This window comes from Oryctolagus cuniculus, chromosome 11, assembly GCF_964237555.1.
Source record: "Oryctolagus cuniculus chromosome 11, mOryCun1.1, whole genome shotgun sequence".
NCBI classification, from domain to species: Eukaryota; Metazoa; Chordata; class Mammalia; order Lagomorpha; family Leporidae; genus Oryctolagus; species Oryctolagus cuniculus.
The window spans coordinates 26,832,750-26,850,047 of record NC_091442.1 but is presented as its reverse complement, the minus strand read 5'-3'; the positions used below and the strand labels follow the sequence as shown (position 1 = coordinate 26,850,047).

Genomic DNA, 17,298 nt, shown 5'->3' with positions numbered 1-17,298 from the left:
CAGGGAAGAGCAGGCCTGAGGGGGAGCAGCATAGGGTCGGAGAATGTTTTATTAGTGCCATTTAAGTTATAGAGAGGCGGAGACATATCCAGGAGGAGGAAATGGGAGTGGGCAGAAGAGGGACATGAGGGAATCGCCCATTCGCTTGCAATGGTGGGGGTCTCTAGCCTGTTGAGGTACAGCACACACTTGTCTAAACTCAGAGAGCGGTACCTTTAAAATCTGTGCAAGACACTGTATGTAAATTTACCTGCAGGAAAAAAAGCACAGCAAATATTGATCTCTAGCTAATGGTGCACATGCTAGGGAGCCTAGAACAGAAATATCCTGATGTTTGCAACTTACTTGCAAAACTTGAGGAAAGAAATGTTATTAATGGATGGAGAAATTGATAGATTCCTAATGGAGCAAAATAGTAACAATTGTCTACCTGCTAAGTGTGTATACAATTGTTCACTGTATGGTGCTTGTTTTTTATTTGAAGGGGAGAGTGCCACAGAGAGATTCTCCATTTGCTGGTTCACTCCCCAAATGGCTGCAATGGGCAGGGCTGGGCCAGGCTGAAGCCAGGAGCCAGGAGCTTCATCCGGGTCTCTCATGTGGGTGCAGGGGCCCAAGCACTTGGACCATCTTCCACTGCTCTCCCAGGTGCATTATTAGTGAGACAGATTGGGAGTGGAGCAGCTGGGACTTGAACCGGCGCTCTGACATAGGATGCTGGCCTTGCAGGTGGCAGCTTAGCCCACTGCACTATGCTGGCCCCATTTATTTTGTTTGGAACTTTTCCTAACAAAACGCTGGGGGAAATATATACATGTAGTATCTGAAAAGTGCTGCTCCATCATTTTTAAAAACGTGGATGGGCACTTCGAGCTTGGGCCTGGATGGCCCCGCACACCTCCAAGCCCTCACCTCTGCGTGTCTGCCTAGCAGTCAGCTGTCACCATGTCTCCCCTATGTTACCTCTCGGGATCCGAGAGTTCAGGGCTCTGCAGGCCATTCCTCAGCCCCACCTCCCCTGTCCTCAGGACACCAGCTGGAAGGGGTCTCCTCTCCCTGGCCCCCAGAGTACCTTAGTAACAGAAACACAACCATTCCCCCAGGGACGGGAACAGACACTGGCAGCTACAACCCACCCTCTGCCAAAAAGGTAAACTGAGGTGCAGCAGGTGCGTCTCCCAGGGGCCATCACCTTCATGGTAGGAGCAGAGCGAGCAGCAGGACTGCTGTCTCCCAACCCCATGCATATAATTAGCTGGTGGGAAATGGATCAGGGAACAGATCTCATCTCTGCCTAATTAGGGGCTAGACAGCTGGGGCCAGGCTAGCTTGGGGGTGCTGCTCCTAGGCCAGGCAGCCCCAGGATGTGGGGCAGCAGCTGCAGCCCCTCAGGAGAGCTGCTCACTCTCGCTCACACTCCAACCTGGGAAAGAATGGAGGGGATGCTTCGGTGGTGGGTCCCCAGGTGGACGGGGGGGGGGGGGGGGATAGGTAGCAGCAGCCCCCTCCCCTCCACAAATCCCGCAGCGGCACCAGGCGGGGGAGGGGGGATGGGGGCGAGGTAAGGACAGGCCCGGCTCCTCCCTCACTTCCAAGGATCCCGCTCTGTTCTCTTCCCAGTAGACCCTGCCAGCACCCTTCTCGGCGGTCCCCTGGCCCAGCTTCTTGAAACAGCTCTGGTCTTAGGGCACAAGTTCCTGAAAACACCAGTGCACTTCCAAAGGTTCGTGGGAAAATGTGTGTTATAACACTCACGGGGTCTCTGCCTAGGGGACCCCAGCAACAGGGGCTCAGAATTCCCAAGGGGGGTGGCGGCACTGTGGCAGGGTAGGTAAAGCCACTGCCTGCAGTGCCAGCAGCCCATATGGGAGCTGGTTTGAGTCCCGGCTACTCCATTTGCAACCCAGCCCCCTACTAATGTGTCTGGAAAAGCAGCAGAAGATGGCCCAAGTGCTTGGGCCCCTGAACCCATATGGGGGATCGGGAAAAAGCTCCAGGATTCTGGCTTTGGATTGACCCATCTCCAGCTATTGCGGCCATTTGGGGAATGAACCAACGGATGGAAGACCTTTCTCTCTGTGTCTCTGCTTCTGCCTGTAACTCTGTCTTTCAAATAAATAAGTAAATAAATAAATCTTTAAAAATAAATTCTCAAGGGAGAATATTCCATCCTGACCACCAAAATAGAACACCATCAGTAAACCTGCTTTTAGAAATTTTTATTTTCATTTCAGTCCCCTCGTGCCCATGTGACATTATAGGATTCTCTCTTGCTACTCAGCTCTCTGCTGTCACCCCCAAACTAGCTCAGGAACAGCCTGCCTGACCCCCTGCTGGACTCAGTGCTCAAGAATAAAGTGACCACAAGGAGAGGTTGCCGGGATGAGAGAGAGGCCGGGGGTGTGCTGGGAGAATATGCTGACTGCTGAGTGTGGCCCCAAGTGTGGCCCCTGCAGCCCTGCCATGGGGCAGCCACGGGTCACACCTCCTGAGCCCAACTTCCAGCTCGAATACACCCGACCGTAGTGCGGTCACCTCGAAGAAGAGGGTGAGGCCAGTACTGCAACCTCCTCCAGGAATAAGGGGTCACCCACTGACCCTGGGACCTCAACCTCAACTTCTTCACATGGAAAATGAGGCCAACCCAGTTGGCTGGTGGGACTGGGAGAGGTGGGGGGCTGGGGGAAAAGAGGGTGCTGCCAGGTCACCGCAAGGGACAATTCCAGCAGGCGTGGGAGGGCCTGCACAGCCTGGCCCCACCTCTTTCAGCATGGAGATCCTGGGGGCCCAGCTCCAGCGCCCTGCACACTGCAGGCCCCTCTGCGCAGGTCGCCCACCTCCTCGTGCCTCAGCTCCCCTCTGGACCACAAGCAAGCACACTCCACTCTCAAGAGCTCGGACCCCATCCTCTTCCCTATTTCTCCCTCCTTCCCCACACCACCCAGGCCCATCGCACGCTCCTGGGGACTACTGATTGTGGACAGACAGACAGCTGGACTGACCTGGATGTTTGTCAACAGCCCAGCGGAAATCTCCTCTTTATGCTTAAAATAAAATCGACATCAAACCTGTCCCCGGGGCCCCCATTAGAGCTTCCTGTTTCTGAGAGCTGCAGCCAAGGCAGCCTCTGGGAGAGGAAGCGCCACCCACCCCTCCCCAGGCTTTCACCCTTTGTGTGCCCCGGTGTACCCTGGCCGCTCCGCCAGCCGAGGGTGCTGCTCCCCGCAAGTAACTCACCTGGAGGGAGACTGCAGGGGTGAGGCCTCTGAGCCAGCACCAGTGCTGCCCTCCTTTCCTCCGGAGTAGGGTACACATGAAGGGCCCGGAATACCCAGGAGGGAGGACCGGGCGACCCTAACTGTCCCACCCTCCCACGAGGCCCAGGGAGGAGACTGGCTGGCCCAGGATCCCCCAGAGTTCAAGGCAAGGCCACTCACTCTGCACTGCCCACCCCCAGTCCTCTTCTTCCCTTTACCGTCTGTGTGATAAGTTCCTCGTCAGCCCTCCCCAGGCTTCCTGCCTCCCTGGGACCTGGGCGGGGTGCAGGGGAGGGTCCAGGCACCCCCCCCCCCGGCCCATCCCCTGCAGATCCCCTTCCCAGCACTGTTCCCAGCTCTGTGCTGACTCCCCCCTGTGGCTGGGCTGCACAGTCTCCTCCTCCATGCAGGACACCTGCCAGCCTCCCAGAGGGAGGAGTGATGAGGACACCCGCAGGGCCAGGTGCACACGTGCCCCCACAGGACCCCAGGGTGAACAATGGCGAAGACGTGAAGTTTGCACCCCACGGTTCTCCCACCCTTCCCCTGGTAAACACAGAAAGCCCTTGGGAAACAAGCACGTGTGTTTATTAACCAGGGGGAGGGAAATCAGAGCAGTGCAGGCTTCTAACCAGTCCTTCTTGTAGTCTATCCACCTAGGCCGACAGCCAAAGACCAGGAAGAGCAGTGGGCAGGCCCCGGGTCCCTGCCCCCACCCCAGGGTGAGTTGCCAGGGAGCGGGGGCCCTCTGGGTAAGGAAGAGGAAGTCGGCAAGGGTCAGAGGCCCAGGAAGGAAGGAGGAAATGGTCACTGGGCAGACAGGCTCAGCCAGATCCCCGGGCCGCTAACCCTCAGTGGGGAGGGCTGAGCACCCCACATCCAGCCCCACCAGAGAGGATACATTGGTGTCAAAGGCCATGAACTTGGGGGAGAGGGGCCCAAAGCCAAGAGCAACCCTCTCCAGGCTCAGTCCTAGCCAGAAGCTGCTGGTCCAGCCTCTCAGCCTTGGCCTCCAAACCAAGTTCCCCCAGGAGGTGTCCGATCTCCCATAGCTAGGGAGTGGATGCAAGAGGTCAAGGGCCAAGGGCCCCTCCAAGACGTGTCCTGCGGTGAATTCCCAGCGCAGCAGAGGCCTAGCCCTCCGCCGCTGGGGTCTCCCAGGCTTGCCGCAAGCCATAGAGCCACTTGATGACGCGGGCGTTGCGCTCCACCACCGACACGCCGTAGGGCACGCGCTCCCGGGCACGCTCCTCCACCGTGGCGGAGCTGCGCGGGGAGCAGCCGCCCTCGGAGCTGCCCGGCCCAGCACTGGGCCCGGCCAGGGACACAATGTCCGAGCTTGCCCGTGCCAGGTGGGCCACGCCCAACCCCCGTGCCTCCTCAGGGTCCAGGCCGCAGAAGTTAAAAAAGCGCTCGAGGTCGGCGGCCGCCCTGGAGAAGCGCTCGCTCAAGTCCGACTTGGAGCGCTGCAGGCCCGGCGGCCGGGCTGGGCTGGAGGCGGTGGCTGAGCTGGGCGACGGGCAAGGCTGGGCCGGAGATGCAGGCAGCGGGCGGACGTCCACTCTGCGGACCGCAGCCGTCGTGGGGGGCGGGCGTGGAGGCGTGGCTGGGGGAGCCTGGCGGACGCCTTCCGCCTGTGCAGGGGCGCAGCTGGCCTCGACAGGGGACACGGGACTATCACACAAGTTGATGAGGCTGCTAAGGATGTCCAGGTCCAGCTGGGGTCGGCGGCCAGGGCCAGGCAGGGCCCGGCGGCTGGGCGTGAGCACTGTGCGGCGAGTCCCGGGGCTGAAGAGGGGCTGTTTGGACAGCAGGGGCTGCACGGGCTCTTGGCGGGTGTTGGCCACATGCAGGCTCTTCACGTACTTAGCCTTGTCGGCCTCCAGGCGCTCCACAGCACTGGGTTTCCGGGCTCCACCGTCTGCTGGCCTCCGAAGCAGGTAACCGGGGACCTTAGTCCGCAGGCGGAAAGGCAGGGCTGGGGCGGCTGGGGCTCCAGGGGTCAGCGTGTCCACAGGCATGGCTGTTACATACCCCGAGGCGTGGGTGTATGGAGATCAGAGCAAGGAGACAGATTCAGGTAGAAAGCCGGCAGCTGGCAGCCCAAAACGGCATCTGGACGCCCGCAACGGCTGCGGTGAAGGAAAGAAAAAGGGGCTGAGCTCGCTCAGACAAAGGCTCGGCCAAGCTGAGCCAGGCAAAGACGCCTTCCCTATTATAAGGTGAAAGCCACGCCCTCTATTCATAGAGAGCCAATCGGCAGGCAAAGTCAACGCTCAAGGGCCTGTGGCCCCACCCACACCCCCTCCCTCCTGCGAAGTGGGTTTGGATAGGGAGGACCAGGCACAGCAGAGGCAGAGGGAGAAAAGGTGTGGGGGAAAGGCTGGGGAGGGCGTGCTGTAAAGCGAGCGTGCGGGCCCCAGACTGCACGGGCTCCAGCCAGCTCGGCCTCAGTGTCCTCTCAACAGCTCCACTTTGCAGCTGGGGAAACTGAACCCCGGGAAGCCACCAGTTTGCTTCAGCTAACCCAAAAATTGGTGGTGTTGAAGTTAAGGGACGAAGAGAAAGGGCTCCAGCCCCACACCCCACCTGGACTGCCCACAGGGAGCCCGTTTCCACCTCCAGCCCTCCGCCACCCAGGCAGGAAGCTGCTGTGTGCCATCATCCTGCCCGGGCACGCCAGGCCCCAGGCACAGGAGCACAGCATGTAGCAAACCTGCGCGTAGAAAATCCCCACCCCTGCCCAGTGGAGTCCAGACAACCTTCCAGTCCGGCACTCCCGTGCCAGGCCTGTCAGGTAGAAACGTCAGCCCCGAGCTACGCTGCTGCAAGAGAAGCCGGAAGTGCCCCAGATCACACAGCCCTGCACAGAGGCACCAGCAGACTCTCCACCGGCCCGCAGCCATGGGACAGGCACTCACAGGCGGGGGGGGGGGGGGGGGGCCGTGCCTGGGAGCCCCCGTGTCCTCATGGCTGCCCAAGGGACAGGGCCCAAAGCCCCAGACATCAAGCCAAACCTCTCCCTGTTTCCAAGGTAGGCCTGGGGCCCAAAGCACTCCCCACCCACCTCCTCACCCCCTGCTAGCCAGGCCCCCTGGAGATGGGGCAAAAGAAAACCCATACAGGGTGCTGGTGTTATGGTGCAGCGGGTTAAGCTGCTGCTCACGACACCAGCATTTCATATTGGAACTACCAGTTTGAGTATTGGCTGCTCTGATCCCAATCCAGCTTCCTGCTAATGCACCTGGAAAGACAGCAGAAGATGGCCCAAGTACTTGGGCCCCCACCACCCACATGGGAGACCAGGTCCTGGCTCCTGGCCATGGCCTGGCCCCAGACCTGGTTGTTGTAGGCATCTGGGGAGTAGGCCAGTGGGTGGAAGGTCTCAGTCTCACTCTCTCTCTCGCTCTGCCTTTCAAATAAATAAATCTTTTTTTTTTTTTTTTTTTTAAAGAAAGAAAGAAAACTCACACAACAGGTCCTGAACCTTCTCATCTATAAATGGAGGGCACTTAATCTTGGGGACTGGCCGGTGCTGCAGCTCACTAGGCTAATCTTCCACCTGCGGCGCCAGCACTCCAGGTTCTAGTCCTGGTTGGGGCACCAGTTCTGTCCCAGTTGCTCCTCTTCCAGTCCAGCTCTCTGCTGTGGACGGGAAGGCAGTGGAGGATGGCCCAAGTGCTTGGGCCCTGCACCCGCATGGGAGACCAGGAGGAAGCACCTGGCTCCTGGCTTCAGAGGAGCTGTAGCAGCCATTTGGGGGGTGAACCAACAGAAGGAAGACCTTTCTCTTTCTCTCTCTCTCTCTCACTGTCTAACTCTGTCAAAAAAAAAAAATCTTGGGGACTTGCCATTCAGGTCATCTAACCAACAGCGGTCACACAGTCAACCTTACCCTCAAATTTAAATTAAGTAAAAACTTTAAAATTCAGTTCCTGAATCCCTCGAGCCACATTTCAAGTTCTCAATAGCTCCACTGGGGAGGGCGAGGGGACAGCATGTAGCACAGCTGGCATCCCATGTGAGAGCCTGTTTGAGTCCTGGCTGCTCCATTCCCGATCCAGCTCCCTGCTAATGCACCTGGGAAAGCAGTGGAGGATGGCTCAAGTGCTTGGTCCCTGCCACCCACGTGGGAGGCCTGGATGGAGTTCCAGGCAGGGCTCAGCCCTGGCATTGCAGCCATTTGGGGATTGGACCAGAAGATGGAAGATCTTTCTCTCTCTTTCTCTCTCTCTCTCTCCCCCTGTGTGTGTGTGTGTGTTAAAACTCTGCCTTTCAAATAAATAAAAAGAAAAACCCAATAGCTCCGTGGAGCCACCAGTCACCTCCCTGAACAGCAGAGAACAGAGAATCTGCACACATGGCAGAAAGCTGCATGGGACAGCCCCACCTAGACACCTGGCAACCCAGGAGGAAGCGAGCCTGGCAAGCTCGCACCATCTGCTCCTATCACCCCGACAAGACTGTGAGTCTTCGTCACCCCATTTTGCAGGTGGGGAAACTGAGACTCAGAGAAGTAACCGACCCAGGTTCAAGTCCATGTGAAGCCTACCCCACCACACTAACTTCCACCTGCACCTGTTTCTCCCCTCCCCCTGCCCCACCGTGGCTCCTTGCACACACAGACACACACACACAATCTCTTTTCTCCTGGTCATCTTCACAAGTACCATGTCAGTCATTCATTTCGTTGCAATCTTTGATGTCTCATCCCCCGAAAATAGCAGGGGGCCGGGAGTTTGTATCTATTGTGTTTACTGATCTCGGGTCTACAGTATTGCTTGGCTACTCACAAAACAGCCCATAAATATGCATTGAATTGGAACGCCTAGGGAGCCCATGAGGCCAGGCAGGTGGACACGCTGCAGGGGGCACGCCCCACCTGCTTCAGGCTCATGTGTCCAGTGTAGGGGGTTCCGTGGCCTAGGAAGCTGCGAAGCCAGCATACAAACTCCACTCTCTTAACTGCCAGCATGTTCAATAATAATAATTTTAAAAACACTGCATGTACTGGGCAGACAAAACACCTGGGTGAACGTCTCTGCCTCCCTCCACCACCTCCAGCTGGAGACCTACAAGTTGGGAGCAGAACCCGGGGGCGGCTGGCCTAGAGCCACTACTGCCCCTGAGGTATGAGGGCCGGCAGGGTTGGGAAAGGGCCCACCCCCCCCCCCCACGAGACCTCCCCCATGAGACCTCCGCAGGGAAGGGTCTGACCGGAAGGACGGCCTTACAGGGCAGGTGGAAGTAGCAGCATTCTGCCCCACCCCCGGGCTGCCACCCAAACCAGTCCAACTCGTCGTGCGCGCGGCGGCTGCGGTTCCCTCCTGGGCACCATTGGGGACACAGAGGGAGAAAGGAGGTCCCGCGGGCAGAAGACCCTCGTGCGCCCCCCGTTCGGATGCCCTCCTTCTTGGACCCGCCCTACTGGCCCCAAGGCCAACCCCCTAACTGGCTTGAGGGCCTGGGGCTCGCCCACCCACCCATCCTGAGCCTTGCGCAAGCAGCCAGGGCAGTCTCCCAACAGACTTGGTTTCCTTATCTGTGAAGCGCAGTTAAAAATAGACTTTCCAAAGCCTTCAGGTCACCGCAAGGCTGGAAAGACCCAGCAGGTCAAGGACTTGCCTCAGCACCTGGCAAAACTGGGAACGCCCGGGGTCCCCGGGAAGGGTCGGAGCCCGCGGAAGCGGCGCGTGCCGTGTGACCTGCACAAGCCCCAGGTCACAGGCGGGACTTGGAGGTGCGGCAGCTCCTGCCAGCGAAGCCAGGGTCCCAGCGCCCAGGTCGGGAAGGCCCCACAGGCGCCAGCCCCGGGGCGCGCGGCCCCACCTCGCCGCTTCCCCACCGGCTCGCCGGCTCGCCGGAGCGTCTGCCGCGGAAAGCCGCGCAGGGCGGCCCGGCTTCTGCCCCCGCTCCTTCGGGGCAACCCTAGGGGCTGCCGGCGCAGAGGGGGGCCGCGAGTCGAGCTGTGCGACCCGCTCGTCGCCCCTCTCTGACCTCGGGTTGGCTGGCTCTCAAATGAGGAACGAGGCTGATGGCACCTCCCCCCGGCATCCCAAGTAGGGAAGCCAGGCCTGGACTGACCCCCACCCCTGCGGGGCGCCCCCCGCCCCCGCGCGCCTGTACCTGGCTGCACCGCGCCGCTGCCCTGAGTTCCTCCGGCCCGGCCCACCTGGGGCTCAGGTAACTCGCGTTTGCGCAACTTCCGGCGGCCGCGGGCAGATAAACCCGCCGGCCTGGGTATTATCGGAAAAATGGGAAGGAAAGCCAGGCAGGGGCCGGAACTCGAGCCCAGGCGTCCTGGCCGCTTGCCCAGCGCCGGAACCGCGTCCGATTCGCTCCAGGCCCGTCCGGGAGAACTCTCCCCGGGGCCCCGGAACTACCTACAGCACATTTGGTGAATGGAGCCCCCAGTGGCTCTCTCCGGCAAACGCACCCACCTCAGAGATGGAAAGACTGAGCCACACAGATGCCAGGCAAGGGAAGGGGTGTTCACCAGCCCATTCTCATCTGGCCAGACACCCCGGTGACAGTGACGCGAGCTCCATGGGTTTTGTTATCCCCACTGCAGGAATGGAAAACTGTGGCTGGGACAGACTGAGTCACTTGCCCCAAGTCACTGGGAGCCCGACCTGGGACTTGCCCCGAGGCCCAGGCTTACGGCCACCCCTTTCCTCCCTGCCCAGGCTGGGGGACCCCAGCCCTCCATGCCCCACCTTCCACTCCCTGGGGGCCGCAGGGTGCTGGCTGGGAGGAGCTCTGTTAACTGTCAACAGCAGTAAAGGCAGCAGCATAGTGCTACCAATAACTGGAGCTGTGAGTGGCAGGTGCTGTAGCCACTGAAACTCTGCACCCTCAGGGAAGGAGGAACCATGCAACCCCCACCTGCCGGCTGCCCCCGTGGCCCTGCAGGAAGGCAGCCAGGAGGAAGGTGACCGTCCCCTCTGCCAACTGTAGCCCAGCACATCACTGGGCACATTGATCAGGCCATTCTGACTGGCAGCCTGAGGCCCACAGGAGGAGGTACCCCCAACCTTCAGACCTGAGCCTGGGGAAGGCTCAAGAGGGTCCAGTTCTGTGCCTGGTGGGGGCTGGGGCAGGAAGTGACCCGGGTCACCTTTCATTCCCTCTCAGCATGAGGTCTCCCCTAGCCCTGGAAATTAGGGCGGGGGGTGACAAGTCCATCCCCAGCTCCCCCTACCCCCATGGCCTGCTGAGTCCCTGGCTGGCAGTCCACTGAGGCAGCGTGAGGACAAGGAGGAGGGTTCCCGCCAGCCCCAGCAGTAGTAACTGTCCGTCACCACACAAGGAAGAACGTTTGCTGTGTACCAGGTCCTTGTCTAAGCTCCTTCTATATGTAACTCATTTCACTCTCATCCCAGCCCTGCGCTGTGGGTGCCAACATTATGTCCATTGCACAGATGAGAAAACTGAGGCACACAGAGCTGGTAAGTGGTAGAGCCAGGCTCTGAACCCAAGCTTAGGACTGGAGAAAAGATGTGGAAGAGAACGTGTTCTCGCCCTTGAGCTTTGGCCACTCTCTCCACTGTGTCCCCCAGGAACACCGGGAGACCCTGCAGCCTCATTGCCTGGGTCCCAGCAGAAGGCACCTTGGGAAGCACTCCCTGGCTGTAGCTCTGGTCCTCCATTCCCTCAGCTACAAAACGGGGGCAAAACCAGCAATGTTTTCCCAAAAGAAATCGGAGCTCATCAGTGTGGTGCTTAAACCAGCTACGGTCACTTAGAATAAAAACCGGAGCTCCGGGACCTGGCCCTTGCCCACTCACCTCCAGTTCCTAAACAAACCATGGTCTTTCCTGCCTCAGGGCCTTTGCACCCATTCTTCTCCTCCCTCACCTCCTTCAGATCTCACGGCCAATGTCAGCTCCTCCCAGGCCACCCCGAGAGGCTCCCACCCACTTGCTCACCCTCTCACTCATTCTCCACTCACCAGCGTCTTAGACGCTCACTTGTCCATCACTTGTTTCCGGACTGGGAGCTCCATCTCACCCTTCCCTCTTTTCTTTCTCTAGGGACCAAATTCAAGAGGAAACACCGCTGACCAAGTGCCCAGGCCAGCTCAAAGGCCAAGATGTAAGCATTAAATACTTAGCAGCCTTTTTTGTTATGTCGGTGATAGCTCAAGTTGTTGAGCGAGAGAAGCAGGTTAAAGAGCGGTCAGCGAGGCAGAGTGGTGCAGTGTCCCAGTGCTGGGCTCTAACCACAGTGAGCCCTCATCATGTCTGCCGGATTCCTCTCGGGCAGCTCTGATTTTCCCTTTGTCGTTAATAATTCTCTCGTAAGAAGGGGGGAAAGGACAACCCCCACCTGCTATTGGCCTTTTATTTTCCTCTTTAAAAAAAAAAAAAAAAGATTTATTTGAAAGGCAGAGTTCCAGAGAGCGGGAGAGAGATCTTCCAACCACTAGTTCACTCCCCAAATGGTGGCAATGGCCAGAGCTGAGCCAGGCCTAAGAGGAGCCAGGAGTTCCACCTTCATCTCCCACACAGGTGCAGGGACCCAAGGACTTAGGCCATCTTCCGCTTGCTCAGAACTGGAGCAGGTGGGACTCAAACCAGTGCCCCGCTGTAGGATGCCGGTGGCCTCGGCTGCGTCGTAACTCGTCGCACCACGATGCCAGCTCCGCCGCTGGCCGCCCCAGCCTGTCCCATTCCTCCAGCCTCAAGTCATCTCTGTGCAAGTGTGGCTCTGGCCACTTCTAGCCAAGCCCTGTCCTTTCCCCAGAGACACCAAGGCCTTGCCCATGCCACTCCTGTCACCTGCAGTGCCCCTTCTGCCCCGTCTCCTTGGCCACCTCTCCAGGGGCAGCACAGGCCCCAGGCCCTGGCTGCGTGGATTCAAATCCCAGCTCCACCAATGATCAGCCATGACTTCTGGGCTAAGAGACTCAGTTTCTCTAGGCATCAGTTTCCCCAGATGCAGAACAAGTCTGCAACAGTGCCTCCCTCCTAGCACAAGGCCTGTGCGTGACCGCACACAGCCACCATGGTGTGAGCTGTGATAGGATTCAGCCAAGGCCACGCTCCAGCGCCCAGCTCCTGGGTGAGGCCTGGAATGCCGACCCACTACTCATAGGGGTTTCAAGTCGCAAGAGTAGCCCAGGAATGGTTAAGAGCACACAGCTCTTGGTGTAGCAACTAAGATGCAAAGTCCCAGCTCCTTTGCTTCTGGTCTGGCTCTCGACTAATGCACAGCCTGGGAAGCGGCAGTGATGGCTCAAGTACCTGTGCCACCGTCACCCATGCAGGAGACCCGGATGGAGGGCCAGGCTCCTGGCTTTGGCCTGGCCCAGCTCTGGCTGTTGTGGACATTTGGGAAGTGAGCCACTGGATGGAAGATAACACACTCTCTCTCTCTCTCTCTCTCTCTCTGCCTTTCAAATAAAATGACAAATAAATATTAAAAAAAAAAAAAGAGTATAAGGGCCAGCATTGTGGCATAAAGAGCAAAGCAGCAACACCAGCATCCCATGTGGGGACCAGTTCACGTTCTGGCAGCTCCACCTCTGACCGGCTCCCTGCTAATGGCCTGGGAAAAACAGCAGAAGCTGGTCCAAGTGTCTGTGCCCCTGCACCTGTGTGGAAGACCCAGATGAAGCTCCTGGCTTCAGCCTGACCCAGCCAGGGCAGTTGTGGCCATCTAGGAAGTAAACCAGCAGATGGAAGCTCACTCGCTCTCTCTCTCTCTGTCTCTTTCTCTCTCTCTCTCTCTTTAAAAAAAGCACAGAGCCACTTGAATAGACACTTGTCCAAAGAAGACATACCAATGGCCAACATGAACACAAAACAATGCTCATCATCACTAATCTTCAGGAAATGCAAAGGAAAACCACAAAGAATAGCAGCAAATCACACCCACCAGGTGGGGATGTTGGGAAATTAGAATCTTGTTCGTTGCCAGTGGAGATGTAAAATGGTGCAGTCACTGTGAGAAGCAGTATGGCAGTTCCTCAAAAAACATCAGCACAGGGCCTGGCGCTGTGGTGCAATGGGTTAAGCTGCAGTCCACAGTGCCGGCATCCTATACGGGCACTGGTTTGAAGCCTACCTGCCCCGCTTCCGGTCCAGCTCCCTGCTAATGTGCCTGGGAAAGCAGCACAAGATAGCTCAAATCCCTGGGTCCCTGCCACCCACATGAGGAAGCTCTTGGCTTTGGCCTGGCACAGCCCTGGCCGTTATGGCCATTTGGGGAGTGAACTAGCAGATAGAAGCGCGCGCTCTCGCTCTCTCTCCTTTCCTTCTCTGTAGCTCTACCTTTCAAATAAAAATAAATAAACATTTTTTTTTTTAATGAGCACGGAGTTATCCTAGGCTCATCCAGTAATTCCACTGCTGAGCACAGACTCCCATGGAATCGAAAGCAGGGACTCAAGCAGACATTTGCACACCCACATTCCTCGCAGCCTTTCACAGCCTGAGCGTCCGCGGTGGATGAAAGGCCACAGAAAACGTGCGACTTCTGTAGAACAGTCAGCCTGAAAGAACAGGGCAATTCAGACGTGTGGTATACGGGTGAACCTGAGGACACGGTGCTGAGTGAAATATGCCAGACCCCAGCCACACATTCTATGAGTCCCTTTACATGCAGCTCCTAGCAGGGTCAAATTCATAGACTGAAAGTCACGTGGTGGCTGCCCGGGGCTGAGGGGTGGACACAGGAAGTCATCGTTCGTCACGGTACGGAGTCTCAGATGGTGGAGATGAGCACTGGGCACCCGGCGTATGCTAACGCCACTGAATCATGTGCTGCGAGGTGGCAGGAATGCCCGATGGTATTCTCCATACATTCACCACACTCGCAACAGTGTAGCACCTGGAGCTGGTCTCCCTGGATTCACACTCCCCGGCTGGCCCAGTGACCCCACAAACCGTTAAACCTGTCTGTGCTCCGCTTCCCAGGAGGCCAGACCTGATGACAGCAGGAACTCCTCGGGTGGCAGAGTGGAGGGAGCTGAACAAGTGCACACTTGTCAAGTGCTTAGCACATAGTCAGCGTTCAAGTGGTGCTGGGAACTTTGGTCCTCTGTGGAGTGGGCAGGAGGCCCCTCCCCTTCCTTCCACCTGCTTCTCTCCTGGCCTTGGGTGCAGACGGTGAGGCCCTCGCCTGCCCCAGCAGAGGATCAGCAAGGCTCCAAGCAGTAGCAGCCGCAGCTCGGTTTCAGCCCAGCTGTCCAGGGCAGAGACACCCGGCTGGGCGTCCTCCAAGGCCACGCTAGGCCTCAAGCTATTTCTGGAGGCTTCCCAGACGCTCGTGCCCTGGCCTGCCCAGGAGCCGGCCTTGCCCTCGTCTCAGGAAGGCAGAGCCGAGCAGGCTGTGGGAGGGGTGTGGGTGTGGATGCCCAGGGCACTGAACTCCTGCCTGGCCTGCCCGCATGCCCGCCCCCAAGGACCCAATCTCCCGGGCCTCAGTTGGCACCAGAGGTTGCAAAATGAGGACAGAGGGGCTCGTAGTGGGAATGGAACGAGAGACACCACACACAGGGCCTCGGGGAAGGGCCCGGCCCAGGATGCGGAGGCTGGCCGTTGAGGCAGGCGCACAGCCAAGCCCACTTCACGGCCTAGATTGCCCTCTGCTCAGACCTGAGCTCACCATCCTGGCTTCTCATCTCAGCCCAGAGATGTGAAGAAACTTGCCAAAGTCACACAGCAAGTCAGAGACAAGTCATACAGAGTGACGGTCTCATGAGACACGTGTGTGTGTGTGTGTGTATGATTATTGTTTTCAATGAGGTAATGCATGCACATGGCTCAAAATTCAAACTATAAAGGAAATAAAGTTAAAAAAAAAAAACACAACTCCCTCCACCTCTGTCCTCACTACCACCACCCCCCACAGGCACCACTGGGGCCGGAAAAATTTTAGGCAAAACCAAGCAAGTATGAACACTAATGATTTCCTTTGTACACACATGGCACCACGCTGCGTAGACTGTTTTCACCTGCTCTTCCTTGGCGCACAGTATGTTGCTCTTGCTGCCACGTCAGTAGACAGAGCGTACCCCCCCCCATTTGTTTCCCTGGTCCCCACTGACAGCCACTGTCACCAACCACGCTGCAGCGTCACTGCGCCTACATTTTGCCTGAAATGGGGCGGCTGGGGCCAAGGGATGCATTGGCGATTGCAGCAGAGATAGGACCGCGTGCCCCAGGAGCCACACAAGTCTGTGCCTCACCAGGGGAACACACCGGTTCACTTCACTTAACTCCATGACGGAGATCACGGCCACCGCAGGAAGTGTGTGCCAGCGATGCATGCCTCCTCCCAGCCCCCACCTTCATCGCCTTCTACTGGGAGAAGATAATCAACTCGCTAGCAAGCAGAATTTATAGGACACAGGACAGAGCAAACGAGGAAAATGAGACATCAGGGGAGGGTAGGACACGCAGTCAACAACCACTTCCCGAGGGCAGGCACTGGGCACAGCAGTTCAGCCGCCACTTGGGACACCCACAGCCCATACTGAAGTACCCACCCACGCCCTAGGAAGTAGCACAAGTGCTTGGGACTCTGCCACCCCCGTGGGAGTCCTGGATGAAGTTCGGAGCGCTTGGCTTCAGCCTGGCCCAGTTCTGACTGTTGTGGGCATCTGGGGAGTGAACCAGCAGATGGATGATCACTCTCTGTCTGTCTCCCTGCCTTGCAAATAAAATGAAAATAAATAACTATTTGTGGAAGGAATGGATGAAAGGCTTTTCTTTCTGAATTTTCTGAGCTCTTCTCCCCAAAGCCAGGAAACGGGTCCAGAAGGGAAGAGAATAAGTAACTCTCTTGTGATGAGATTCAGGATTCGAATTCTGCAGTTCTCTGAGTGGAGGATTCTAAGACTGAAGCCAGATGGACCAGGTGACTTCGGGCAAGGAGCCTACCTCCTTCAAGGAGGAAGCTGTTCCCCCACCTACCAAAGGAGACCAACAAGAGCAGGTGCAGGGAGAGGGGTCCCCAGGAGGCAGAGCAGGGTCTGGCCCAGCTCAGAGGCTCCACCTGGAGGGCCCCAGCCCCAACCCCACCCCCAGTGTTTAGGGACTGCTTCAACCCCTCTCCCGACCCCAGGCAGGTTCCCAAGAAGACAACAGCGTCTCCGAGGGTTCAAGAATCTACTGCCCACTTGGCATCTATCCTGGAAACGTCGGTCCCCTCCCATCCCCAGAAAGAGGGCCCTGGGAGGGGGTGTTGGGATTCAGAACCCCCGACAGCAGAAGGGCCCCAGGCGCGCTGGGTCTCCTGAGGACGGTGCCGAGTGGGCAAGGTAATCCAGCCAGGAGTTCAAGGGCCGTATCCGTGCCGAGGACAGACTGGGAAAGCAACCGCCGGTTACCTCTGGGCCTCTCAAGGCAAATTTGCACCTGCCTAGCCTTAGCGGCTGCGCAGGGGTAAAAAAAGACGGCCTAGGACCCTCGTCCTTCTGAGTTTCAGCTTCCGTATCTGAAATGGCACGCAGATCATACGCGGGGAGGACGCCCGGGAGCGCTGGGCGGACGCAACTCCCAACACCCGGGCTCGCAACCGGGACCACCCCCGAGCTCACCTGGAGCCCGCGCTAGGCGTGTGAGGTTGACAGCTCGGACCCGGGCCGGGGGTGGCCGCGCCCAACGCAGGCAGGTCCCAGCCCCGCGCGGCGACCCGCAGGAGCCTCTTCGGAGCTGCGCGCGGCACCTGAGACGCGCAGGTGTCCCGGTGTTTCCGAAGGCCTCCCCGGAGCGAAGGTCCCCGGGTCGCGGAGGAAAGGGAAGTGGGCCCGCCGCTCCCCACCCCGCAACTTCCCCGGAATGGTTCGCTCCGGACTTCCTGATTGGTTCCTCGCTTCCGTTCGAACGCCGCGGCGCCCAGGTTGCCAAGCGACCGCTTAGCTTCGGCTGCGCGCTGGAGGCGACTCACAGCCCCGCCCCTGCCGGCCCGGTGTCCTCCCGGCGGCTGCGGGAGCTGGCGCCTGGCTCTTTTCCTGTCTTCTCCCTACTTCTCGGGTTAGGCCTTCCTCTGGGGATCCAGCTGGAAATGGCACTAGTCGGGGCCTCGGGCAGGT

At 58.5% G+C, this 17,298-nt stretch overlaps 1 protein-coding gene across 3 annotated transcripts; it reads right to left on the bottom strand.

Moving 5' to 3' along the window:
- Window positions 1–3,823: 3,823 nt before the first annotated feature.
- FAM110A (family with sequence similarity 110 member A) lies at window positions 3,824–17,041 on the bottom strand. 3 transcript variants are annotated; one of them, XM_008256185.4, is made up of 2 exons: window positions 16,804–17,041; window positions 3,824–5,389 (listed from the first exon to the last, which is right to left on the bottom strand). In XM_008256185.4, exon 2 carries the CDS (start codon window positions 5,276–5,278, stop codon window positions 4,391–4,393), a length of 888 nt encoding a protein of 295 aa, XP_008254407.1. In that variant the 5' UTR covers window positions 5,279–5,389; window positions 16,804–17,041; the 3' UTR covers window positions 3,824–4,390. The 3 variants fall into 3 exon arrangements, with proteins under 3 accessions (XP_008254407.1, XP_008254408.1, XP_017197205.1); XM_008256186.4 differs by lacking the exon at window positions 16,804–17,041 and adding an exon at window positions 9,384–10,154; XM_017341716.3 differs by lacking the exon at window positions 16,804–17,041 and adding an exon at window positions 9,255–9,348.
- Between the last annotated feature and the right edge of the window lie 257 nt (window positions 17,042–17,298).